We start from the raw sequence: 27,849 nt of genomic DNA, 5'->3' as shown, positions 1-27,849 counted from the left end.
CCATCGGTTTTTGGACTTTTAAATTAACACTATGTAGCTATTTATTATTGAAGAATATAACTTATAAAGCCTCAGGAGCTCAGTTCAACCATCTTCCAGGTTTGAGAGTGGTTACATTTTTCAAGCCCCATCCCTCAGCGGTTTACAAAATAGCATCAGGATGATGGCAATGTTTGAATCCCAGATTGCCCCTTTAAGAACTGAGCGTACCGTGATCAGGAAGTTCTTGTTCTTCTTACGAGCTCCATGCAGACCCGTGATGCCAAGGAGAAAGGAGACCACACCTGCTGTGAAGATAGTCCATCTGACAGGAGACAGGCGTTCATCTAGGTCCTTCAACATTAACACACACCCATCAGACTGGAGACAGACATTCATCTAGGTCCTTCAACATTAACACACACCCATCAGACTGGAGACAGACGTTCATCTAGGTCCTTCAACATTAACACACACCCATCAGACAGGAGACAGACGTTCATCTAGGTCCTTCAACATTAACACACACCCATCAGACTGGAGACAGACATTCATCTAGGTCCTTCAACATTAACACACACCCATCAGACTGGAGACAGACGTTCATCTAGGTCCTTCAACATTAACACACAGTGAAATCAACACTTTAGTAGTAGTAGTTTGTTCCAATGCAGTTACTACAAGTGGAAAATAACAGGTTAGAAAATGTTACTTACATTTTCTCTGCTCCTGTAATACTTCCAAGGGGTGACAATGAAACTCATGCCACCAATCTGAAGAAAAATACATTTAGGGAGAAAAACGATAATAAAATTAATATATTCATAATATTGGACACCATTTTTTAGATGTATTAAAAATAGTTTCCGTTATTGATAGATTAAAAATAAATCCAACACAATAACATAATATTTAAGTGTTGCGTTACCACTTGTAGGATTGTGAAGAAAATCAGCCAGCCTCTAATAGAGCAGGAACAACACATGTTGCAGCTCTGGTCTCACCTCTGACTCGGTCTCTGAGAGAATGTGCATTGAAGGAAGAACTCTGGGTTTTATGTCATTTCCTGTAACCGACAAGTGTCTTGACAGTGATTTTACAGAGTTCCTCTTAGACATCAGGTTGGTGTTCATTGGTACACATATATAATGCACATATAAAAAATAAAAACCTAAGTGTTTCTTATTGGACAGGTTCAGTTAGTCCCTCCCAGTTTGTTATCTGTCTTCAGTTTGGTGCCTAACGAATACAACCCAGGTCCATGTAATCTGACCTAGGATCAGATCTCCCCCCCACCGTCCATGTAATCTGATCTAGGATCAGATCTCCCCCCACCGTCCATGTAATCTGATCTAGGATCAGATCTCCCCCCACCGTCCATGTAATCTGATCTAGGATCAGATCTCCCCCCACCGTCCATGTAATCTGATCTAGGATCAGATCTCCCCCCCACCGTCCATGTAATCTGACCTAGGATCAGATCTCCCCCCCACCGTCCATGTAATCTGACCTAGGATCAGATCTCCCCCCACCGTCCATGTAATCTGATCTAGGATCAGATCTCCCCCCACCGTCCATGTAATCTGACCTAGGATCAGATCTCCCCCCCCACCGTCCATGTAATCTGACCTACGATCAGATCTCCCCCACCGTCCATGAAATCTGATCTATTATGTAACTGAACCTAGATCTATTACGTAACTCAGCCCTCCTTCTGAGTTTAAGACTGGATTTCTTAATGAGTCAAAGTTGTTCTCTGAAGAGGCGGGCTGGAGGCGGGGATGCAAATGAGGAAACCAATTGAGTTACTACTTCTTTATTTCTGATGTGCCTCAAAAAAGGGGAACATCCATAAAGACATTGGTCACAGGCCTTGAACAGAAGACATTCTGACATGTACTGCAATCATTATACAACTCAAATATACAACAGGTTAAATGTATATACAGCGTGATCAATATTTACCGTCAGACTTTAATATCTACGAGATGATAGCAATAAAACGGGGGGAAAAAGTTCAACATTTCAGCATGAATAATACACAGTTCAGTGTATGGACAGCGAAGCCCTCCATTCAGAGAGAGACGTAGAGCAGTACAATGACAGAGCTCCTTTAAAGAAAAAAACACTAATTCATGTTCAATGACATATGGATCAACCAACTTCACAAGTGAAGAAACTGCCATAATTTTAACAAAAGATCTGAAATCTAAAATCACAGCATCATTTGATGCAGGTAAAATGATGGAGAAACACATGATGCATTGTGGTCCATAGTTCAGCAGGTTGGGGGTTCCAGTCCATTCACAAAGCAAACCTAATTCCAAAATGTTCCTGATTGAAGAGAACTGGAATTTCAGTGTACTTCCTGAATGGACTAGATTTAAACCCCAAAGTTGAGTATCAAATACATGTTCCAAGCATGCTGTATGGGATATGTCAAAGCCAGCTTTTGATCAAGTCATGATCGGGGTCCATTTGAATTGAAGCCAGTCAATTGAGGAAGTGAATTGTATTTAACACTGCTAATGTAAAAAAACTTGGAATAAATAACTTCTGCTTTTCAGTTTGAGAAATCATTGAAAATAGATCGTTTTTTTTTCTTCTTCATTTTATTGTATTGTAATTTCAGTTGACTTCCTGAATTGATGACTTCTAATTCACCTTGACCACAGCCCCAGATCAAGTGGTACCACGTGTTGCTGCTTTAGGCAGTGTTGGCGTCCCTCTTCCCAATCTGGCAGTACAGGGTCATGGCGAAGGCCATTCCAAAGAGCTGAAACACAAAACAGGTACGTCACAACCCATTCACTACCAGGCTATAGCCCGGTCCCACATCAGTTTGTGGTGTCTAGCCTGGTTCCAGATCCATTTGTACAGTCTTGCCAACAGGTTGTTAATTGGCAATGACAAACGGCCATCGGCGTTGCCAAGAAGGTGCCAACAGATCTGAGACCAGGATACATTTATTAAGTACTGAGTGAATTGCACATATCCATCTTAATGCCAATGAGAAGAGTTAGTGAAGATGAAACAGACCAATACAAATGTATTCCATTTATATGACTGGTACAGTACATAATATAATGTATTAATAGAGGCTTTGTTATACATAATATAATGTATTAATAGAGGCTTTGTTATACATAATATAATGTATTAATAGAGGCTTTGTTATGCATAATATAATGTATTAATAGAGGCTTTGTTATACATAATATAATGTATTAATAGAGGCTTTGTTATACATAACATAATGTATTAATAGAGGCTTTGTTATACATAATATAATGTATTAATAGAGGCTTTGTTATGCATAATATAATGTATTAATAGAGGCTTTGTTATACATAATATAATGTATTAATAGAGGCTTTGTTATACATAACATAATGTATTAATAGAGGCTTTGTTATACATAATATAATGTATTAATAGAGGCTTTGTTATACATAATATAATGTATTAATAGAGGCTTTGTTATACATAACATAATGTATTAATAGAGGCTTTGTTATACATAACATAATGTATTAATAGAGGCTTTGTTATGCATAATATAATGTATTAATAGAGGCTTTGTTATGTATAATATAGTGTATTAATAGAGGCTTTGTTATGTATAATATAGTGTATTAATAGAGGCTTTGTTATGCATAATATACTGTATTAATAGAGGCTTTGTTATAGAGATTGAACTTTTGGATTCTTACCATCAAGACTGCGATACCAAATGCAATCCCCAGCGCGATGATTGCGTGCTTCTCCATGAAGGAAGTCACAAACTTGGCACAAGGCTGCGGAGGACAAAGCCAACAGTCAACACTAGTTAACACCAGGTCATGGTAACTGTACAAAGACGCTGCTTTGCGGTTCGGGGTTGTATCATCCTGGAACCCTCTATGGTTTCATGTGGCTGTAGATCAGTTCCCTGTACAGGTTCTGTTTATAGGAGTGTAGTGGAATGTAGAGTAGTGGTAGTGTAGTGGAATGGTAATGTATGGTAGTGGAATGGTAATGTATGGTAGTGTAGTGTAATGGTAATGTATGGTAGTGGAATGGTAATGTATGGTAGTGGAATGGTAATGTATGGTAGTGGAATGGTAATGTATGGTAGTGGTAGTGTAGTGGTAATGTATGGTAGTGTAGTGGAATGTAGAGTGGTGGTAGTGTAGTGGAATGGTAATGTATGGTAGTGTAGTGGAATGGTAATGTATGGTAGTGTAGTGGAATGTAGAGTAGTGGTATGGTAATGTATGGTAGTGTAGTGGAAAGTAGAGTAGTGGTAGTGTAGTGGAATGGTAATGTATGGTAGTGTAGTGGTATGGTAATGTATGGTAGTGTAGTGGAAAGTAGAGTAGTGGTAGTGTAGTGGAATGGTAGTGTAGTGTAATGTAGAGTAGTGGTAGTGTAGTGGAATGGTAATGTATGGTAGTGTAGTGTAGTGGTAATGTATGGTAGTGTAGTGTAGTGGTAATGTAAAGTAGTGTAGTGGAATGTAGAGTGGTGGTAGTGTAGTGGAATGGTAATGTATGGTAGTGTAGTGGAATGTAGAGTAGTGGTAGTGTAGTGGAATGGTAACGTATGGTAGTGTAGTGTAATGTAGAGTAGTGGAATGTAGAGTAGTGGTAGTGTAGTGGAATGGTAATGTATGGTAGTGTAGTGGAATGTAGAGTAGTGGTATGGTAATGTATGGTAGTGTAGTGGAATGTAGAGTAGTGGTAGTGTAGTGGAATGGTAATGTATGGTAGTGTAGTGGAATGTAGAGTAGTGGTATGGTAATGTATGGTAGTGTAGTGGAATGTAGAGTAGTGGTAGTGTAGTGGAATGGTAATGTATGGTAGTGTAGTGGTATGGTAATGTATGGTAGTGTATTGGAATGTAGAGTAGTGGTAGTGTAGTGGAATGTAGAGTAGTGGTATGGTAATGTATGGTAGTGTAGTGGAATGTAGAGTAGTGGTAGTGTAGTGGAATGGTAATGTATGGTAGTGTAGTGGAATGTAGAGTAGTGGTAGTGTAGTGGAATGGTAATGTATGGTAGTGTAGTGGAATGTAGAGTAGTGGTAGTGTAGTGGAATGGTAATGTATGGTAGTGTAGTGGAATGGTAATGTATGGTAGTGTAGTGGAATGTAGAGTAGTGGTAGTGTAGTGGTATGGTAATGTATGGTAGTGTAGTGGTATGGTAATGTATGGTAATGTATTGGAATGTAGAGTAGTGGTAGTGTAGTGGAATGTAGAGTAGTGGTATGGTAATGTATGGTAGTGTAGTGGTATGGTAATGTATGGTAGTGTAGTGGTATGGTAATGTATGGTAATGTATTGGAATGTAGAGTAGTGGTAGTGTAGTGGAATGTAGAGTAGTGGTAGTGTAGTGGTATGGTAATGTATGGTAGTGTAGTGGTATGGTAATGTATGGTAGTGTATTGGAATGTAGAGTAGTGGTAGTGTAGTGGAATGTAGAGTAGTGGTATGGTAATGTATGGTAGTGTAGTGGAATGTAGAGTAGTGGTAATGTAGAGTAGTGGTAGTGTAGTGTAATGGTAATGTATGGTAGTGTAGTGGAATGTAGAGTAGTGGTAGTGTAGTGGAATGGTAATGTAGTGCAGCGGTAATGTAATGTGCGTTTATTGATGTTTCCTATATACCAAGTAAAGCCACCTTCCTTGAGTTTCCTAGATAGTATTTTATTAATAATATGTGATTGTCTGCTTACCGTTGAGTACACTTGGCGTCCATCTGCACTTTGGCACGCCTGAGCGGTGTCAACACAGTTACAAGAGCTGGGGACAGTGGAGCCCCAGTCAGAGGGTCCGTTGATCAGTCCACAGCACTTTGCCTGAAAAACAAAGGAGTTAGACCTCCGTCTCACCGACACAGGGGTTGTGTTCAGTAAAGGCACACTGTCATTTTCCCGTGGCAAAATATTTCACTACAATCTGTTTAGGTAGCAGCCCATCTAACATTTTAAAAAAAAGTCATTCAGTTCGTCGACAAAAATAATCCAATAACATTCGTAGCCGATTAAGAACAATTAATCTGGACCCAACTAATTAAGTTTAACCAATAATTATTCATACATTCATGACAGGACCATTGATTACTGCGTCCCAAATTGCACCCCGTTCCCTTTGGAAACAAAGTAGGACCCTATGGGTCCTGCTCAAAAGTAGTTCACTACAGGGAATTGATACCATTTGTGGCACATCCTATGTCCAGGTGATTCATCTTGGGACCTCTGAAACCACCACTTTTTGGGGACGGCAGGTAGCCTGGTGGATAGAGCGTTGGGCCAGCAACTGAAAGGTTGCTAGATTGAATTCCCGAGCTGACAAGGTAAGACAAGAATCTGAACAATATGCTCCTGAACAAGGCAGTTAACCCTCTGCTCCTAGGCCATCACTGTAAATAAGAATTTGTTCTTAACTATGTTATCATGGGTAATGCCATTGAGGAGTTTTGAATTGTGTGTGGGGGGGGGGAGATTTCAACTTCATTGGCTGATCCCTCCTGATGGCCCTGTTGGAGTCATGTCCAACTTGGTCATCAGGAGAGATCAAAGAACTCATTTAACTTGTGATGAAGTGTACTACTTCAAAACAGCAAGTACCTCAACGGCGTTGCCTGTGTGTTCACAGACACCATAATTAGACATGTAAAAAAAAAAATCTATCATTCTCTATGGTACCTCCACTTCCAGTTTCTGCAAGTCCGTTTGAACGTCAGGCTTCTGGTCCCTCAGTGGTAGCAGCTTCGCCAGACTCTCCTTCACCCACACCTGAGACTGGAAGAGGCAATTTACAGTCATGGACCAGTAGGAGAGTCACACAAAGACATGAAACAGGTGTGGAAAGCATGTTTTATTACCACATTCAACAAGTGTCAAGGTACTGACGTCCCAACAGGTTAAGAGTTTCGGGCCAGGAACCGAGAGGTCGAAGGTTAGAATCCGAGCCGAATAAGGGACAAACTGTCGCTGTTCCTTTGCACAAGGCACCCTAGTTGCACCTGTAAGTCGCTCTGTATAAGAGCTTCTCCTAAATGAATAAAATGTACTAATCTGATCGCACCGAGTGGGTCATCACGGGTGATGATGTCCTCCTTACCTTCCCCTCACTAACAGTGGGTGTGTGAGACATCCCTCTGAGCACAGAATTCAATTCAACTTCTATTCCACGTTAGTTCAACGTAATTTCATTGAAATGTGGAAATGCTGATTCAACCAGTGAGCGTTTCCTCCTTACCTTCTTCTCTCCGACAGCTCCCAGGATTCCGGCGATCAACAGCAGGATGAAGATGAGGAGCAGCCCGATGAAGAACTGAAACAAACCAATAACCGCGCGCACATGATATTTGTCCCATTAAGGCAAGGGGACAGATATCTGGATTTAACATTTTAATCTGATTTGGGTTTTTCCAAAACTGAAATGATACTCTGATCCTTCAGTCAAGGATTTGGTGATCCTTCAGATAAGAATTTGGTAATCCAATATCACCTTTTAAAAAAATCAGGATTCAAATGTAGTGATGAGGCTATTTTCGATACCGAAAAAAAATATTTACCAAATTTGTGTTACAGCCTGAACTCAAAATGGATTAAACATATCCCCCGCCCCCCCACCTCACCCATTTATGCACAATACTGCACAATGGCAAAAAATAAATGTTTTAGACATTTGCACATTTATTGAAATCTCATTTATAAAAGTATCCACCAAACCCTACTTGAATACTTTCTGAAGGCACAATATAAAAGGGATTTGCTCCATTTTAAATTGGACTTATTTTCATTAAATGTAGGTTACTCATCTCTGTGTCCCTGTAATAGTGAAGTAGTACCCCAATGTCAATTAGATGGTGAGGTGTGGGCCAAGTCAAAGCACTGAAAATCTGGATTCTGTGATCTTGATATGTTGCCATCTGGATCAGATTGATCCAATTATGGGAAAGTGGGAAAAAAATGGCTGAAAAAATAGCCAGATTGTAATCGTCTGATCCTGGATAGCAAAAACAGACTCTGGATCATTCCGATCTTTTAAGTTGTGAAAAACTGGCCATAGAAGTCTTTTCCAATAGGTGACCTGGGAAACCAGCTCACACTTGGCATCTCTTTTGCAAGAGTGACATCTCTGACATGTATGAAAAGGTTAAATAAATGATTGTGTGTGTAGGTACTTTTTCCACATTGTTCCATCTACATACAAACACGCCATAATGACATCACAATACCCCATAATGACAAAGCGAAAACAGGTTTTGCATTTTTGCAAATTTATTTAAAAAAACTGAAATCTTATTTACATAAGTATTCAGACCCTTTGTGATGAGACTCGAAATTGAGCTCAGGTGCATCTTGTTTCCATTTATCATCCTTGATATGTTTCTACAACTTGAATGGAGTCCACCTGTGGTCAACTGAATGGGACATGATTTGGAAAGGAACGCATCTGTCTATACAAAGTCCCACAGTTGACCGTGCATGTCAGAGCAAAAACCAATCCGTGAGGTTCAAGGAGTTGTCCGTTTAGCACCGATACGGGATTGTGTCAAGGCACAGATACGGGGAAGGATAGCCAAAAAATATTCTGTGGCATTGAACAGTGGCGTCCATCATTCTTAAATGGAAGACGTTTGGAACCACCAAGACTCAACCTAGAGCTGGCCTCACGGCCAAACTGAGCAATAGGGGAAGGGGCTTGGTCAGTGAGGTGACCAAGAACCCGATGGTCACTCTGACAGAGCTCTAGAATTCCTCTGGAGATGGGAGAACCTTCCAGAATGACAACAATCTTCGCAGTACTCCACCAATCAGGCCTTCGTGGTAGAGTGGCCAGACGGAAGCCACTCCTCAGTAAAAAGGCTTAGAGTTTGCTAGAAGGCACCTAAAGGACTTGGACCATGAGAAAAATTATTGTGTGATGAAACCAAGATTTAACTCTTTGGCCTGAATGCCAAGCGTCATGTCTTGAGGAAATCTGGCACCATCCCTACGGTGAAGCGTGGTGGTGACAGCATCATGCTGTGGGGGACGTTTTTCAGTGGCAGGGACAAGGAGACTAGTCCGGAATGAGGGAAAGATGAAGGGAGCAAAGTACAGAGAGATACTTGATGAAAACATGCTCCAGAGCACTCCGGACCTCAGAGTGGGGTGAAGGTTCACCTTCCAACAGGACAACGACCCTAAGCACACAGCCAAGACAACGTAGGAGTGGCTTCCGGACAAGTCTCAATGTCCTTGAGTGGCCGAGCCAGAGCCCGGACTTGAACCCGATCAAACATCTCTGGAGAGACCTGAAAATAGCTGTGCAGCAACGCTCCCCATCCAACCTGACAGAGCTTGCAGAGATCTGCAGAGAAGAATGGGAGAAACTCCCCAAATACAGGTGTGTCAAGCTTGTTGCATCATTCCCAACAAGACTCAAGTTTGTAATCGCTGCCAAAAGTGCTTCAACAAAGTCCTGAGTAAAGGGTCTGAATACTTATGTAACAGGGATTGTTTTTATTACATTATTACTACCTGTTTTTGCTTTGTCATTATGGGGTATTGTGATGTCATTATGGGGTATTGTGATGTCATTATGGGGTACTGTGATGTCATTATGGGGTACTGTGATGCCATTATGGGGTACTGTGATGTCATTATGGGGTATTGTGTAGATTGGGGGAAAAAGTTGATATATTTTAGAATAAGGCTGTAACATGAAATGTGGAAAAAGTCAAGGTCTGAATACTTTTCGAATGCACTGCATATGAAGAGACTGGTTTGGTTAGAACCTAGAACCGCTTGGCTATTGGGACAGCATTATCCTGTGCAGTGTACAATGTAACATTTTAAATGTGAGGGTTGGCTATTGGGACAGCATTATCCTGTGCAGTGTACAATGTAACATTTTAAATGTGAGGGTTGGCTATTGTAAGGGAGTGTGGTGTTTCCCCTCACCAGAATGAGCATGCATCGGTTTTCCTTAATGGCTCCACAGCAGCCCAGGAAGCCCAGTACCATGATGATGACGCCAACAGCTATCAGCAGGTCTACAAACGGCACTGCCTCATCCATTATCTGAGGGAGGGGGACAGACAGTTACTCAGTCATTTTACATGTAGATATGTGCTGAATAGGTGTATATGACTGGATGCATTTGTTTCAAGGTGTTATTTTTTACTGTGTAGAGGGCTTTTGATGATGTTGTCATTAATTTAATGTCACACTGGACATTTCCTTACCACGTTTCCATTCTTGCTCACTTTGAGGTAGATGGAGACACCAAGAATGATGCAGCCACTGATCTGGAAAACAAAATGAGATGAAATGAGCGTTTTATCTAGAATCAACTTTAGAAAGTTGTGCGTTTCAATGTCCCTGGGATTGAAGGAACAGGTCTTGTTGCATACCAACTCAACACACTAGCTACATCTACTGGCAACTCTGAGGAACTACAGTTGAACCACCATCACAATAGAGCATCATCCAGCCCCCACATGAGGATATCTTTCCTGGGTTAACAGTGGACTCTAGACCACATGGGAGAATCTCAATTGCATTAACTTGATTCCTCAGATCCTCTCCTCTTAAATCCAGAGGGGAGAGGATGCGAGGAATCCAGGAAATGAAATAGAGATTCTCCCGTGGTGTCAGAACTGATAGTGACAGGTTACATATACATTGAATATTTAATGTAACTATTTTTTTGGGGCCAGTCAACACAACAGACATAAGGTTAAATGTCAAGGCTACATGAATGAATGCTCATTATTTAGAGAGATTATATACCATATACCCAAATTTATGTTGAAGACATTCTGCGATGACTGGACTATGAATTTGGTAATTATTTTGGCTTTCAAAAACGAGATTCCCTTCAAATTTAAAAAAATAAATAAGATTCTGATTGAGATTAACTCCAAATATGAGTCCTCACATCCACACAGCCCCCCTTGTGGCCTGGAGTGGCATGCCCAAGCAGGAGAGGTTGTGACATCATGACTTGCATCTCGTCATTCCACACCCGTGCATCCAGTGACTCAAAAACACAGGAACCAGAAAACCTCAACACTTAAGCTAAATGCAATGAGGGCTGTTTCCAAAATAAACACTGGGGTATAGTCTTCGACAAGAGAGCTACTGTAAAGTGTCATTTCAGCAAACAATGGCAACTTCTGTTCTTAAGCCAGGGACACAATGAGCTTCTACACACTGTCAATACATTACACTATAACCTACAGTAGGTACAGTCATCTCTGTTTAATATATTACACTAACCTAGGTACAGTCATCTCTGGTTAATATATTACACTATAACCTAGGTACAGTCATCTCTGGTTATTATAATACACTATAACCTACAGTCATCTCTGGTTAATATATTACACTATAACCTACAGTAGGTACAGTCATCTCTGGTTAATATATTACACTAACCTAGGTACAGTCATCTCTGGTTAATATATTACACTATAACCTACAGTAGGTACAGTCATCTCTGTTTAATATATTACACTATAACCTACAGTAGGTACAGTCATCTCTGTTTAATATATTACACTATAACCTACAGTAGGTACAGTCATCTCTGGTTAATATATTACACTATAACCTACAGTAGGTACAGTCATCTCTGTTTAATATATTACACTATAACCTACAGTAGGTACAGTCATCTCTGGTTAATATATTACACTATAACCTACAGTAGGTACAGTCATCTCTGTTTAATATATTACACTATAACCTACAGTAGGTACAGTCATCTCTGGTTAATATATTACACTATAACCTACAGTAGGTACAGTCATCTCTGGTTAATATATTACACTATAACCTACAGTCATCTCTGGTTAATATATTACACTATAACCTACAGTAGGTACAGTCATCTCTGGTTATTATATTACACTATAAACTAGGTACAGTCATCTCTGGTTAATATAATACACTATAACCTACAGTAGGTACAGTCATCTCTGTTTAATATATTACACTATAACCTACAGTAGGTACAGTCATCTCTGTTTAATATATTACACTATAACCTACAGTAGGTACAGTCATCTCTGGTTAATATATTACACTATAACCTACAGTAGGTACAGTCATCTCTGGTTACTATATTACACTATAACCTACAGTAGGTACAGTCATCTCTGTTTAATATATTACACTATAACCTACAGTAGGTACAGTCATCTCTGGTTATTATATTACACTATAACCTACAGTAGGTACAGTCATCTCTGGTTAATATATTACACTATAACCTAGGTACAGTCATCTCTGGTTACTATATTACACTATAACCTACAGTAGGTACAGTCATCTCTGTTTAATATATTACACTATAACCTACAGTAGGTACAGTCATCTCTGGTTAATATATTACACTATAACCTACAGTAGGTACAGTCACCTCTGGTTAATATATTACACTATAACCTACAGTAGGTACAGTCATCTCTGGTTACTATATTACACTATAACCTACAGTAGGTACAGTCATCTCTGTTTAATATATTACACTATAACCTACAGTAGGTACAGTCATCTCTGGTTAATATATTACACTATAACCTACAGTAGGTACAGTCATCTCTGGTTATTATATTACACTATAACCTACAGTAGGTACAGTCATCTCTGGTTAATATATTACACTATAACCTACAGTAGGTACAGTCATCTCTGGTTAATACATTACACTATAACCTACAGTAGGTACAGTCACCTCTGGTCAATATATTACACTATAACCTACAGTAGGTACAGTCACCTCTGGTCAATATATTACACTATAACCTACAGTAGGTACAGTCACCTCTGGTTAATATATTACACTATAACCTACAGTCATCTCTGGTTACTATATTACACTATAACCTACAGTAGGTACAGTCATCTCTGGTTAATATATTACACTATAACCTACAGTCACCTCTGTTTAATATATTACACTATAACCTACAGTAGGTACAGTCATCTCTGGTCAATATATTACACTATAACCTAGGTACAGTCATCTCTGGTTATTATAATACACTATAACCTACAGTAGGTACAGTCATCTCTGGTTAATATATTACACTATAACCTAGGTACAGTCATCTCTGGTTATTATAATACACTATAACCTAGGTACAGTCATCTCTGGTTAATATATTACACTATAAACTAGGTACAGTCATCTCTGGTTAATATATTACACTATAACCTACAGTAGGTACAGTCATCTCTGGTTACTATATTACACTATAACCTACAGTAGGTACAGTCATCTCTGGTTACTATATTACACTATAACCTACAGTAGGTACAGTCATCTCTGTTTAATATATTACACTATAACCTACAGTAGGTACAGTCATCTCTGGTTATTATATTACACTATAACCTACAGTAGGTACAGTCATCTCTGGTTAATATATTACACTATAACCTACAGTCATCTCTGGTTAATATATTACACTATAACCTACAGTAGGTACAGTCATCTCTGGTTAATATATTACACTATAACCTACAGTAGGTACAGTCATCTCTGGTTATTATATTACACTATAACCTACAGTAGGTACAGTCATCTCTGTTTAATATATTACACTATAACCTACAGTAGGTACAGTCACCTCTGGTTAATATATTACACTATAACCTACAGTAGGTACAGTCATCTCTGGTTAATATATTACACTATAACCTACAGTAGGTACAGTCATCTCTGGTTAATATATTACACTATAACCTACAGTAGGTACAGTCACCTCTGGTTACTATATTACACTATAACCTACAGTAGGTACAGTCACCTCTGTTTAATATATTACACTATAACCTACAGTAGGTACAGTCATCTCTGGTTAATATATTACACTATAACCTACAGTAGGTACAGTCATCTCTGGTTAATATATTACACTATAACCTACAGTAGGTACAGTCACCTCTGGTTAATATATTACACTATAACCTACAGTAGGTACAGTCACCTCTGGTTACTATATTACACTATAACCTACAGTAGGTACAGTCATCTCTGTTTAATATATTACACTATAACCTAGGTACAGTCACCTCTGGTTAATATATTACACTATAACCTACAGTAGGTACAGTCATCTCTGGTTACTATATTACACTATAACCTACAGTAGGTACAGTCACCTCTGGTTACTATATTACACTATAACCTACAGTAGGTACAGTCACCTCTGGTTACTATATTACACTATAACCTACAGTAGGTACAGTCACCTCTGGTTAATATATTACACTATAATATAGGTACAGTCACCTCTGTTTAATATATTACACTATAATATAGGTACAGTCACCTCTGGTTACTATATTACACTATAACCTACAGTAGGTACAGTCACCTCTGGTTAATATATTACACTATAATATAGGTACAGTCATCTCTGTTTAATATATTACACTATAACCTAGGTACAGTCACCTCTGGTTACTATATTACACTATAACCTACAGTAGGTACAGTCATCTCTGGTTACTATATTACACTATAACCTACAGTAGGTACAGTCATCTCTGGTTAATATAATACACTATAACCTAGGTACAGTCACCTCTGGTTAATATATTACACTATAACCTACAGTAGGTACAGTCATCTCTGTTTAATATATTACACTATAACCTACAGTAGGTACAGTCACCTCTGGTTACTATATTACACTATAACCTACAGTAGGTACAGTCATCTCTGGTTAATATATTACACTATAACCTACAGTAGGTACAGTCACCTCTGGTTAATATATTACACTATAACCTACAGTAGGTACAGTCACCTCTGGTTAATAGATTACACTATAACCTACAGTAGGTACAGTCATCTCTGGTTAATATATTACACTATAACCTACAGTAGGTACAGTCATCTCTGTTTAATATATTACACTATAACCTACAGTCACCTCTGTTTAATATATTACACTATAACCTACAGTAGGTACAGTCACCTCTGGTTACTATATTACACTATAACCTACAGTAGGTACAGTCACCTCTGGTTAATATATTACACTATAACCTACAGTAGGTACAGTCACCTCTGGTTACTATATTACACTATAACCTACAGTAGGTACAGTCACCTCTGGTTAATATATTACACTATAACCTACAGTAGGTACAGTCATCTCTGGTCAATATATTACACTATAACCTACAGTAGGTACAGTCACCTCTGGTTAATATATTACACTATAACCTACAGTAGGTACAGTCATCTCTGGTTAATATATTACACTATAACCTACAGTAGGTACAGTCACCTCTGGTCAATATATTACACTATAACCTACAGTAGGTACAGTCACCTCTGGTTAATATATTACACTATAACCTACAGTAGGTACAGTCACCTCTGGTTAATAGATTACACTATAACCTACAGTAGGTACAGTCACCTCTGGTTACTATATTACACTATAACCTACAGTAGGTACAGTCATCTCTGGTTAATATATTACACTATAACCTACAGTAGGTACAGTCATCTCTGGTTAATATATTACACTATAATATAGGTACAGTCATCTCTGGTTAATATATTACACTATAATATAGGTACAGTCATCTCGTTACTATATTACACTATAAACTAGGTACAGTCATCTCTGTTTAATATATTACACTATAACCTACAGTAGGTACAGTCATCTCTGGTTAATATATTACACTATAACCTACAGTAGGTACAGTCATCTCTGGTTAATATATTACACTATAACCTACAGTAGGTACAGTCACCTCTGGTTACTATATTACACTATAACCTAGGTACAGTCACCTCTGTTTAATATATTACACTATAACCTACAGTAGGTACAGTCATCTCTGTTTAATATATTACACTATAACCTAGGTACAGTCACCTCTGGTTACTATATTACACTATAACCTACAGTAGGTACAGTCACCTCTGGTTAATATATTACACTATAACCTACAGTAGGTACAGTCATCTCTGGTTAATATATTACACTATAACCTACAGTAGGTACAGTCATCTCTGGTTAATATATTACACTATAACCTACAGTAGGTACAGTCATCTCTGGTTAATATATTACACTATAATATAGGTACAGTCATCTCTGGTTAATATATTACACTATAACCTACAGTAGGTACAGTCATCTCTGGTTAATATATTACACTATAACCTACAGTAGGTACAGTCATCTCTGGTTAATATATTACACTATAATATAGGTACAGTCATCTCTGGTTAATATATTACTGTAACGAGTTTCGTCTTCATACGAAGGAGAGTCGGACCAAAATGCAGCGTGTGGTTTACGATCCATGTTTATTAATAATACGAAACACGAATCTCCAATACAATACTACAAAACAAAACGTAACGAACGTAACGAAAACCTAAACAGCCTATCTGGTGAAAAACACATAGACAGGAACAATCACCCACAAACACACAGTGAAACCCAGGCTACCTAAATATGGTTCCCAATCAGAGACAATGACGAACACCTGCCTCTGACTGAGAACCATATCAGGCTGAACATAGAAATAGACAAACAAGACATGAAACATAGAATACCCACTCAGATCACACCCTGACCAATCAAAACATAGAAAATACAAAGTAAACTATGGTCAGGGCGTGACAATTACACTATAACCTACAGTAGGTACAGTCACCTCTGGTTACTATATTACACTATAACCTACAGTAGGTACAGTCACCTCTGGTTACTATATTACACTATAACCTACAGTAGGTACAGTCACCTCTGGTTAATATATTACACTATAACCTACAGTAGGTACAGTCATCTCTGGTTAATATATTACACTATAACCTACAGTAGGTACAGTCACCTCTGGTTAATATATTACACTATAACCTACAGTAGGTACAGTCACCTCTGGTTACTATATTACACTATAACCTACAGTAGGTACAGTCACCTCTGGTTAATATATTACACTATAACCTACAGTAGGTACAGTCATCTCACTATAACCTACAGGTACAGTAATATATTACACTATAACCTACAGTAGGTACAGTCACCTCTGGTTACTATATTACACTATAACCTAGGTACAGTCACCTCTGGTTACTATATTACACTATAACCTACAGTAGGTACAGTCATCTCTGGTTACTATATTACACTATAACCTACAGTAGGTACAGTCACCTCTGGTTAATATATTACACTATAACCTACAGTAGGTACAGTCATCTCTGGTTAATAGATTACACTATAACCTACAGTAGGTACAGTCACCTCTGGTTAATATATTACACTATAACCTACAGTAGGTACAGTCATCTCTGGTTAATATATTACACTATAACCTACAGTAGGTACAGTCACCTCTGGTTACTATATTACACTATAACCTAGGTACAGTCACCTCTGTTTAATATATTACACTATAACCTACAGTAGGTACAGTCATCTCTGTTTAATATATTACACTATAACCTAGGTACAGTCACCTCTGGTTACTATATTACACTATAACCTACAGTAGGTACAGTCACCTCTGGTTAATAGATTACACTATAACCTACAGTAGGTACAGTCATCTCTGGTTAATATATTACACTATAACCTACAGTAGGTACAGTCATCTCTGGTTAATATATTACACTATAACCTACAGTAGGTACAGTCATCTCTGTTTAATATATTACACTATAACCTACAGTAGGTACAGTCATCTCTGGTTAATATATTACACTATAACCTACAGTAGGTACAGTCATCTCTGGTTAATATATTACACTATAACCTACAGTAGGTACAGTCATCTCTGGTTACTATATTACACTATAACCTACAGTAGGTACAGTCATCTCTGGTTAATATATTACACTATAACCTAGGTACAGTCACCTCTGGTTAATATAATACACTATAACCTACAGTAGGTACAGTCACCTCTGGTTACTATATTACACTATAACCTACAGTAGGTACAGTCATCTCTGGTTAATATATTACACTATAACCTACAGTAGGTACAGTCATCTCTGGTTAATATATTACACTATAATATAGGTACAGTCATCTCTGGTTACTATATTACACTATAACCTACAGTCATCTCTGGTTAATATATTACACTATAACCTACAGTAGGTACAGTCATCTCTGTTTAATATATTACACTATAACCTAGGTACAGTCATCTCTGGTTACTATATTACACTATAACCTACAGTAGGTACAGTCATCTCTGGTTAATATATTACACTATAACCTACAGTAGGTACAGTCATCTCTGGTTACTATATTACACTATAACCTACAGTAGGTACAGTCATCTCTGGTTAATATATTACACTATAACCTACAGTAGGTACAGTCACCTCTGGTTACTATATTACACTATAACCTACAGTAGGTACAGTCATCTCTGGTTAATATATTACACTATAACCTACAGTAGGTACAGTCATCTCTGGTTACTATATTACACTATAAACTAGGTACAGTCATCTCTGGTTACTATATTACACTATAACCTACAGTAGGTACAGTCATCTCTGTTTAATATATTACACTATAACCTAGGTACAGTCATCTCTGGTTAATATATTACACTATAACCTACAGTAGGTACAGTCATCTCTGTTTAATATATTACACTATAACCTACAGTAGGTACAGTCACCTCTGGTTAATATATTACACTATAACCTACAGTAGGTACAGTCACCTCTGGTTAATATATTACACTATAACCTACAGTAGGTACAGTCATCTGGTTACTATATTACACTATAACCTACAGTAGGTACAGTCATCTCTGGTTAATATATTACACTATAACCTAGGTACAGTCACCTCTGGTTAATATAATACACTATAACCTACAGTCATCTCTGGTTAATATATTACACTATAACCTACAGTAGGTACAGTCACCTCTGGTTAATATAATACACTATAACCTACAGTCATCTCTGGTTAATATATTACACTAACCTACAGTAGGTACAGTCACCTCTGGTTACTATATTACACTAACCTACAGTAGGTACAGTCATCTCTGGTTAATATATTACACTATAACCTACAGTAGGTACAGTCACCTCTGGTTAATATAATACACTAACCTAGGTACAGTCATCTCTGGTTAATATATTACACTAACCTACAGTCATCTCTGGTTAATATATTACACTAACCTACAGTAGGTACAGTCACCTCTGGTTAATATATTACACTATAACCTACAGTAGGTACAGTCACCTCTGGTTACTATATTACACTATAACCTACAGTAGGTCCAGTCATCTCTGGTTACTATATTACACTATAACCTACAGTAGGTACAGTCATCTCTGGTTAATATATTACACTATAACCTACAGTAGGTACAGTCATCTCTGGTTACTATATTACACTATAACCTACAGTAGGTCCAGTCATCTCTGGTTAATATATTACACTATAACCTACAGTAGGTACAGTCATCTCTGGTTACTATATTACACTATAACCTACAGTAGGTACAGTCATCTCTGGTTAATATATTACACTATAACCTACAGTAGGTACAGTCATCTCTGGTTACTATATTACACTATAACCTACAGTAGGTACAGTCATCTCTGGTTACTATATTACACTATAACCTACAGTAGGTACAGTCACCTCTGGTTAATATATTACACTATAACCAACAGTCATCTCTGGTTACTATATTACACTATAACCTACAGTAGGTACAGTCATCTCTGGTTACTATATTACACTATAACCTACAGTAGGTACAGTCATCTCTGGTTAATATATTACACTATAACCTACAGTAGGTACAGTCATCTCTGCTTACTATATTACACTATAACCTACAGTAGGTACAGTCATCTCTGGTTAATATATTACACTATAACCTACAGTAGGTACAGTCATCTCTGTTTAATATATTACACTATAACCTACAGTAGGTACAGTCATCTCTGGTTACTATATTACACTATAACCTACAGTAGGTACAGTCATCTCTGGTTATTATATTACACTATAACCTACAGTAGGTACAGTCATCTCTGGTTAATATATTACACTATAACCTACAGTAGGTCCAGTCATCTGGTCAAATACGTGGAGTGGTAAGACAATTTGGGGAAATGCAATGAACAGTTCCATCCCTCTGATAAAGGAGTTAGATTTCTGGGACGTGTAAATAGACCACATTACAGATAATAGAAGGCAGGGCAGGTATCAGTTCCCCCTTGTGCTTTTCCTATCAGATTGTTGCTAAGCAACTCAAGACAAAAAAAACAACCTCACAAAGCTTTTGTTTTATTCTTGAGATAAAGAGCCGGTCCCCTTGCCAAGACTGGACAGGCAGAAAACACCAGTCTCGGACAAAGGACAGGTTGTGAGCAGATCCTTGCTATTGTCTGGTCATTCACTGTGTCCGACTTCATCCCAAATGGTATCTGATTACCCATTGGCCCAGAGGAGTATGCTTCCAATCAAGATCAAGGAGTTAAACCAGCTAACTGGCCTGAATATCATCCCAAATGGAATCTGATTAGAGACGGTCTAAGGGCCTCATCCACACATCTAGGTTTAGCTTTCTTAACGTTAAGTAAAACAGAAAAAATAAATCTGTTGTTTCTCAAAGTTAGCAGGTTAACTCATTGATCCTGCTTTGTAGTATACCCCTCTGGTCAACAGTAGTGCACTATAGGGAATCCTAGGGTTCCATTTGGGACACCTAATAGTAATTGCACCTGTCCACAAAGGTCAGGTGACACCTTATACCTCAGACTGAATACCCTTTGTTTGTAAACCAACTCAACACAAAACGTTCCTGGCGAGCCAAGCGTTCAGTTATTGCAGTGAGGCAACATTGGCTGCCTGAAAATAATTGCTCCCGCAGTTGATTTCTTCAAACCAAGCTGCTTACCTATTGCAGATTCAGTCTTCCCAGCCTGGTGCAGGTCTACACATTTTGTTTCTGGTGTCCTTTGACAGCTCTTTGGTCTTGGACATAGTGGAGTTTGGAGTGTGACTGTTTGAGGTTGTGGACAGGTGTCTTTTATACTGATAACAAGTTCAAACAGGTGCTATTAATACAGGTAACGAGTGGAGGACAGAGGAGCCTCTGAAAGAAGAAGTTACAGGTCTGTGAGAGCCAGAAATCTTGCTTGTCTGTAGGTGACCAAATACTTATTTTCCACCATAATTTGCAAATAAATTCATTAAAAATCCTACAATGTGATTTTCTGGATTTCTTTTCTTCTCATTTTGTCTGTCATAGTTGAAGTGTACCTATGATGAAAATAACAGGCCTCTCATGTTTTTAAATGGGAGAACTTGCACAATTGGTGGCTGGCTAAATACTTTTTGCCCCACTGTACATGACGAGTGGTATGCTCAACTAAGGAACACTGAGCAACACGGCTTTCCATTCTAGAACGGCACAAGTGTTCCATTTTAGAAGACACTTCTGCAATAACATTCTGGCACCATCTCCTACATCAGTCATATAGAAGTTGAAGGAGTTCAAACCACACACTAAACACTGTGCCTGGTGATATTTAGCCAGATATCTGGATTGTATTCATTACACACCAAACGGAAGGAAACTGACCAAATCAGGGAGCGGTAGAGGCTTGTCCATTGAGAAACATTCATTTGTGTTTTTAGCTATGGAGTGCACTAATGAATACGACCCTGCTTTAACTGTGGGAACGACCCTGCTTTAACTGTGAGATTGACCCTGCTTTAACTGTGGGAACGACCCTGCTTTAACTGTGGGAACGACCCTGCTTTAACTGTGGGAACGACCCTGCTTTAACTGTGGGAACGACCCTGCTTTAACTGTGGGAACGACCCTGCTTTAACTGTGGGAACGACCCTGCTTTAACTGTGGGAACGACCCTGCTTTAACTGTGGGAACGACCCTGCTTTAACTGTGGGAACGACCCTGCTTTAACTGTGGGAACGACCCTGCTTTAACTGTGGGAACTGAGAAGGTTTGTTCTGCTGTCGTCACAAAGACAACATCTTCCAGAATCAATGGAGGTAGAATTAGTTCGTCCCCTTCCCAGTCACCCCAGAGTGAGTTCTCCTTCCCAGTTACCCCAGAGTGAGAACCAGTTAGGGCAGTACTGGCACATTGTAGAACAGTGACTAAATGATTAAGTGACACTTGCACCATTGTCTTCTATCCAACAACTAAGGGTCAGAGGTAATAGTCGTAGCCCAGTCCTCCCCTACCAGCAGTTTCATAAATTAATGAGACCAGGGGTAAACACAGATTAATATGGGACTGTACTGAAACATGTCCTCAGGCCTAATGCAAACACAGATTAATATGGGACTGAAACATGTCCTCAGGCCTAATGCAAACACAGATTAATATGGGGCTGTACTGAAACATGTCCTCAGGCCTAATGCAAACCCAGATTAATATGGGACTGAAACATGTCCTCGGGCCTAATGCAAACACAGATTAATATGGGACTGTACTGAAACATGTCCTCAGGCCTAATGCAAACCCAGATTAATATGGGACTGAAACATGTCCTCGGGCCTAATGCAAACCCAGATTAATATGGGACTGAAACCTGTCCTCAGAACTAATGCAAACCCAGATTAATATGGGACTGAAACATGTCCTCGGGCCTAATGCAAACCCAGATTAATATGGGACTGAAAAATGTCCTCAGGCCTAATGCAAACCCAGATTAATATGGGACTGAAACATGTCCTCAGGCCTAATGCAAACCCAGATTAATATGGGACTGTACTGAAACATGTCCTAAGGCCTAATGCAAACCCAGATTAATATGGGACTGAAACATGTCCTCAGAACTAATGCAAACCCAGATTAATATGGGACTGAAACATGTCCTCAGAACTAATGCAAACCCAGATTAATATGGGACTGAAACCTGTCCTCAGAACTAATGCAAACCCAGATTAATATGGGACTGAAACCTGTCCTCAGACCTAATGCAAACCCAGATTAATATGGGACTAAAACATGTCCTCGGGCCTAATGCAAACCCAGATTAATATGGGACTGAAACCTGTCCTCAGAACTAATGCAAACCCAGATTAATATGGGACTGAAACCTGTCCTCAGACCTAATGCAAACCCAGATTAATATGGGACTAAAACATGTCCTCGGGCCTAATGCAAACCCAGATTAATATGGGACTGAAACCTGTCCTCGGGCCTAATGCAAACCCAGATTAATATGGGACTGAAACATGTCCTCAGGCCTAATGCAAACCCAGATTAATATGGGACTGTACTGAAACATGTCCTAAGGCCTAATGCAAACCCAGATTAATATGGGACTGAAACATGTCCTCAGAACTAATGCAAACCCAGATTAATATGGAACTGAAACCTGTCCTCAGACCTAATGCAAACCCAGATTAATATGGGACTAAAACATGTCCTCGGGCCTAATGCAAACCCAGATTAATATGGGACTGAAACCTGTCCTCGGGCCTAATGCAAACCCAGATTAATATGGGACTGAAACATGTCCTCGGGCCTAATGCAAACACAGATTAATATGGGACTGTACTGAAACATGTCCTCAGGCCTAATGCAAACCCAGATTAATATGGGACTGAAACATGTCCTCAGGCCTAATGCTAACCCAGATTAATATGGGACTGAAACATGTCCTCAGGCCTAATGCAAACCCAGATTAATATGGGACTGAAACATGTCCTCGGGCCTAATGCAAACCCAGATTAATATGGGACTGAAACATGTCCTCGGGCCTAATGCAAACCCAGATTAATATGGGACTGAAACATGTCCTCAGGCCTAATGCAAACCCAGTTGAAGTCGGAAGTTCTTGGCCAAATACATTTATACTCAGTTTCACAATTCCTTACATTTAATCCTAGTAAAAATGAATTGTCTTAAAATAACGTGGTGATCCTAAGAATGTGAAATATCAGAATAATTTGAGAAAAATATTTATTTCATCACATTCCCAGTTGGTCAGAAGTTTACATGCTACCAAATACTAATTGAGTGGATTGCCATTAAATTGTTTAACTTGGGTCAAATGTGTCAGGTAGCCTTCCACAATAAGTTGGGTGAATTTTGGCCCATTCCTCCTTACAGAGCTGGTGTAACAGTCAGGTTTGTAGGCCTACTTGCTCGCACATGCTTTTTCAGTTCTGCCCACAAATTATCTGTAGGATTGAGGTCAGGGCATTGTGATGGCCACTCCAATACCTTGACTGTTGTCCTTAAGCCATTTTGCCACAACTCTGGAAGTATGCTTGGGGTCATTGTCCATTTGGAAGACCCATTTGCGACCAAGATTTAACTTCCTGACTGATGTCTTCAGATGTTGCTTCAATATATCCACATAATATTCCATCCTCATGATGCCATCTATTTTGTGAAGTGTACCAGTCCCTCCTGCAGCAAAGCACCCCCACAACATGATGCTGCCACCCCCGTGCTTCACGGTTGGGATGGTGTTCTACGTCTTGTAAGCCTCCCCCTTGTTCCTCCAAACATAACGATGGTCATTATGGCCAATAGTTCTATTTTTGTTTCATCAGACCAGAAGACATTTCTCCAAAAAGTACGATCTTTGTCCCCATGTGGAGTTCCAATCCGTAGTCTGGCTTTATGGCGGTTTTGGAGCAGTGGCTTCTTCCTTGCTAAGCGGCCTTCCAGGTTATGTCGATATAGGACTCGTTTTACTGTGGATATAGATACTTTTGTATCTGCTTCCTCCAGCATCTTCACAAGGTCCTTTGCTGTTGTTCTGGGATTGATTTGCACTTTCTGCACCAAAGTACGTTCATCTCTAGGAGACAGAACGCGTCTTCTTCCTGAGCAGTATGACGGCTGCGTGGTCCCATGGTGTTTATACTTGCATACTATTGTTTGTACAGATGAACGTGGTACCTTCAGGCATTTGGAAATTGCTCCCAAAGATGAACCAGACTTGTGGATGTCTACAAAAAAACATTCTGAGGTCTTGGCTGATTTCTTTTGATTTTCCCATGATATCAAGCAAAGAGGCACTGAGTTTGAAGGTAGGCCTTGAAATACAGCCACACCTCCAATCGACTCAAATTATGTAAATTAGCCTATCAGAAGCTTCTAAAGACATGACATAATTTTCTGAAATGTTCCAAGCTGTTTAAAGGCACAGTCAACTTAATGTATGTAAACTTCTGACCCACTGGAATTGCGATAGTGAATTAGTGAATTAGAAGTGAAATAATCCGTCTTTGTGGAGTGGTTGAAAAACAAGTTTTAATGACTCCACTCTAAGTGCGTATAAACTTCCGGACTTCAACTGTACATAGTGCTGTAACCTGCGAGTCTCTACAGTGCTGCAACTCTCCAACCTGTTATGCTACATTACATTAGTGATGAACCTCTCCAACCTGTCGTGCTACATTACAGTGCTGTACTGTGCCCACTACAGTGTTTAGCTACTAACAGCACATGAGTTTAATACACTTTCCACTACCCCATCAAGACACAACCCCTAGGCTACTGAATATAGATATGTACAGGACATTCCAGAGAAAGAATAGTATAACAAATGATAACAGCTCTATAAAGTGACATAATTGTATATTTTATTTATTCATCCGATTAGCTCCAGCCTTTCATCTGATCACCTAGATGGAGTGTTGTAACATATTGCTTAGGCTCCATATCGACCCAATATTTAAGAGCTCCACTAAATACCTGGGGGGGGGGGGGGGGGGGGTGAGACAGAATTAGAACTATGTAAACATACGCAAAAACTCAGGACAAGTCCTGGCAACAGGCTAAGGACAGATAAACAGGAAGCACTACACTTAGTGATATTTTCCACATCAACGGTAGTAGAATATTGTATGTCCTACGTTGCCTGTCCAGGCTATGGTTGGGAGACTAGTTTAAGAAGAAGTTGACAAAACATACAGAGAAAAGGGACTTGGCTGTAAGGTTTCTTTCTGCACACAGATTAAATCACCATGTCACGTCTTCCAAAACAACTACCTGTAAAAACTCAGGACAGAGACCAATGACAAAGTCATTGTTATTATTCTTTGAAGGGTTTAGATCTGAGAAGTGCATCTATACATTATCCTGCTATGACCTGGCTATAACCTCCCTCTGGTCAGGCTGAGAGAGTGGCAAAATGGAATTATCATTGATTTGATAATGTCTTTAGGAAGATGGAAAAAGCCAGTGTGGCTCTATGGACCAGAAACCATACGAAGGAGGGAGTGGTCAGTGTTTGTCTAAGGCTTCATGAATTTTTAGTCATGTGATGTTCACACATTGCTTCCATAGAAATTTGAACGTCATCTCATTTCCATAGCAGACATGTAAACAGATTTTAAAATGGATTACTATGTGTACTTGGCTACTAGTTGATCACTAAACAAACAAACAAACATCACTATACCACACACACACACGATTAAAAACCTACATCAAACCAATGGAGAACACTATAGTTAAAGTAAAGAATGTAGATTAATAGGACTCACCCAGAACAGTAGATTGAAGAGAAAGAGGGAGTACTTGATACACTTATTCACAGCCATCTTCTAACCTTCCAACAGACAGGAAAGACGTGATGTGACAAACCAATGTTAAGTTAATCCCTATTCCTCTGTTCCAGACCCACCCTGGTGTTGCAGGTGTGCGCGTGTGTATGAGAGAGGGTTCTTTCACAAGCCCGTATTTAAAAGCTGTGGGTGTGGTTTCTGACTAGTCAGTCCAGTCCAGGCTCCTACCAGTCCCCTCTCTCTAGCTCGTATTTAAAAGCTGTGGGTGTGGTTACCGACTACTCAGTCCAGTCCAGGCTACAACAGTCTCCTACATAAAGACCCCACAGCAAACACCCTCCTCTGAAGACCTGACCCTCAGTCTTCTAGATAGTGAAACCCCAGAGCAAACACCCTCCTCTGAAAACCTGACCCTCAGTCTTCTAGATAGTGAAACCCCAGAGCAAACACCCTCCTCTGAAAACCTGACCCTCAGTCTTCTAGATAGTGAAACCCCAGAGCAAACACCCTCCTCTGTTTGTAGTTAAATAAAGTTAGACTAGTTCAAGCAGGTCTGACTCTCGCTTGAGAGGCACAATTTACTCAGAGCACAGGGCGAAACAGTGGCAGACTGATCGCCAAAACATAGACGATACAAACTACAACGACAGCAGCGACGTCCTGGGTAAAGAGTTCGGATGATGCCCTGAATATGCTTTCTGTATGGTCCTCATCACCTGCCTCTCTGAAGAACAATGGGCTGTTTTCCTTCATTAGATTGGTTGGGAAGTCCTGGTGTTAAGGGCTTGATTTGGCAACGGGACCAATTCCAAATCAACCTCTAGCACCTAGGCCAGGGGTGTTCAACTCATTCCATGGAGGACCTGCTGATTTTAGTTTTTTTCCTTTCAATTAAGACCTAGACAACCAGGGGAGGATAGTTCCTTACTAATTAGTGACCTTAATTCATCAATCAAGTACAAGGGAGGAGTGAAAAACCACAGACACTCAGCCCTTCGTGGAATGAGTTTGACACGTGACCTAGGCCCTGCTTGGATATTTTAAATGATCAGATAGGTGAAGGCAATAATATGTTAATTGCTTCACCTTGCCTTATGATAGGCTGAGTTGAGTTTTCACCATTTTGCTTACACCTTTCCAATAACTTCAGATCTACAGGAGTGGCTAGGGAGTAGGCGATAGTCGTCTGTTTGGAATTCAGCCAATCTCTCAAAGTCCTCTGCTGGCTCGTTCATCAGTGTAATCAGCCAGTAACAATTATCATCTGAGTCCAATTAACTAATTACGCCTACTGCCAATGACCTACAATATCAAGGCTCACAAGCTGTACCTACTGC

General features: G+C 39.3%; 1 protein-coding gene and 1 long non-coding RNA gene across 2 annotated transcripts; both read right to left on the bottom strand.

Annotated features, from left to right (window-relative positions):
- Positions 1-391: 391 nt before the first annotated feature.
- LOC139394259 (uncharacterized) lies at positions 392-972 on the bottom strand. The gene is made up of 3 exons (XR_011629809.1): positions 908-972; positions 696-752; positions 392-489 (listed from the first exon to the last, which is right to left on the bottom strand). It is a non-coding gene; the product is annotated as an uncharacterized lncRNA (long non-coding RNA).
- Positions 973-1,779: 807 nt separating this feature from the next.
- Positions 1,780-26,709, bottom strand: LOC139394254 (tetraspanin-8-like). Its single transcript, XM_071142279.1, has 8 exons — positions 26,492-26,709; positions 10,202-10,264; positions 9,918-10,037; positions 7,222-7,296; positions 6,666-6,761; positions 5,694-5,816; positions 3,693-3,776; positions 1,780-2,755 (listed from the first exon to the last, which is right to left on the bottom strand). The coding sequence occupies exons 1-8, from the start codon at positions 26,546-26,548 to the stop codon at positions 2,687-2,689; spliced, it is 687 nt and encodes a 228-aa protein (XP_070998380.1). The 5' UTR covers positions 26,549-26,709; the 3' UTR covers positions 1,780-2,686.
- Between the last annotated feature and the right edge of the window lie 1,140 nt (positions 26,710-27,849).

This window comes from Oncorhynchus clarkii, unplaced genomic scaffold (genome assembly GCF_045791955.1).
Source record: "Oncorhynchus clarkii lewisi isolate Uvic-CL-2024 unplaced genomic scaffold, UVic_Ocla_1.0 unplaced_contig_796_pilon_pilon, whole genome shotgun sequence".
Taxonomy (NCBI): Eukaryota; Metazoa; Chordata; class Actinopteri; order Salmoniformes; family Salmonidae; genus Oncorhynchus; species Oncorhynchus clarkii.
This window is presented reverse-complemented; position numbering and strand designations above follow the sequence as displayed.

What these genes read in the sequence shown, in the direction of transcription:
- LOC139394254 (XM_071142279.1), bottom strand. Translation starts at nt 26,548, where the DNA reads ATGGCTGTGAATAAGTGTATCAAGTACTCCCTCTTTCTCTTCAATCTA. An exon ending in TGCAGAAACTGGAAGTGGAG is followed by an intron (nt 5,817 to 6,665) that starts GTACCATAGAGA and finishes TTTGTTTTTCAG; the next exon opens with GCAAAGTGCTGTGGACTGAT. An exon ending in GACGCCAAGTGTACTCAACG is followed by an intron (nt 3,777 to 5,693) that starts GTAAGCAGACAA and finishes TGTCCTCCGCAG; the next exon opens with CCTTGTGCCAAGTTTGTGAC.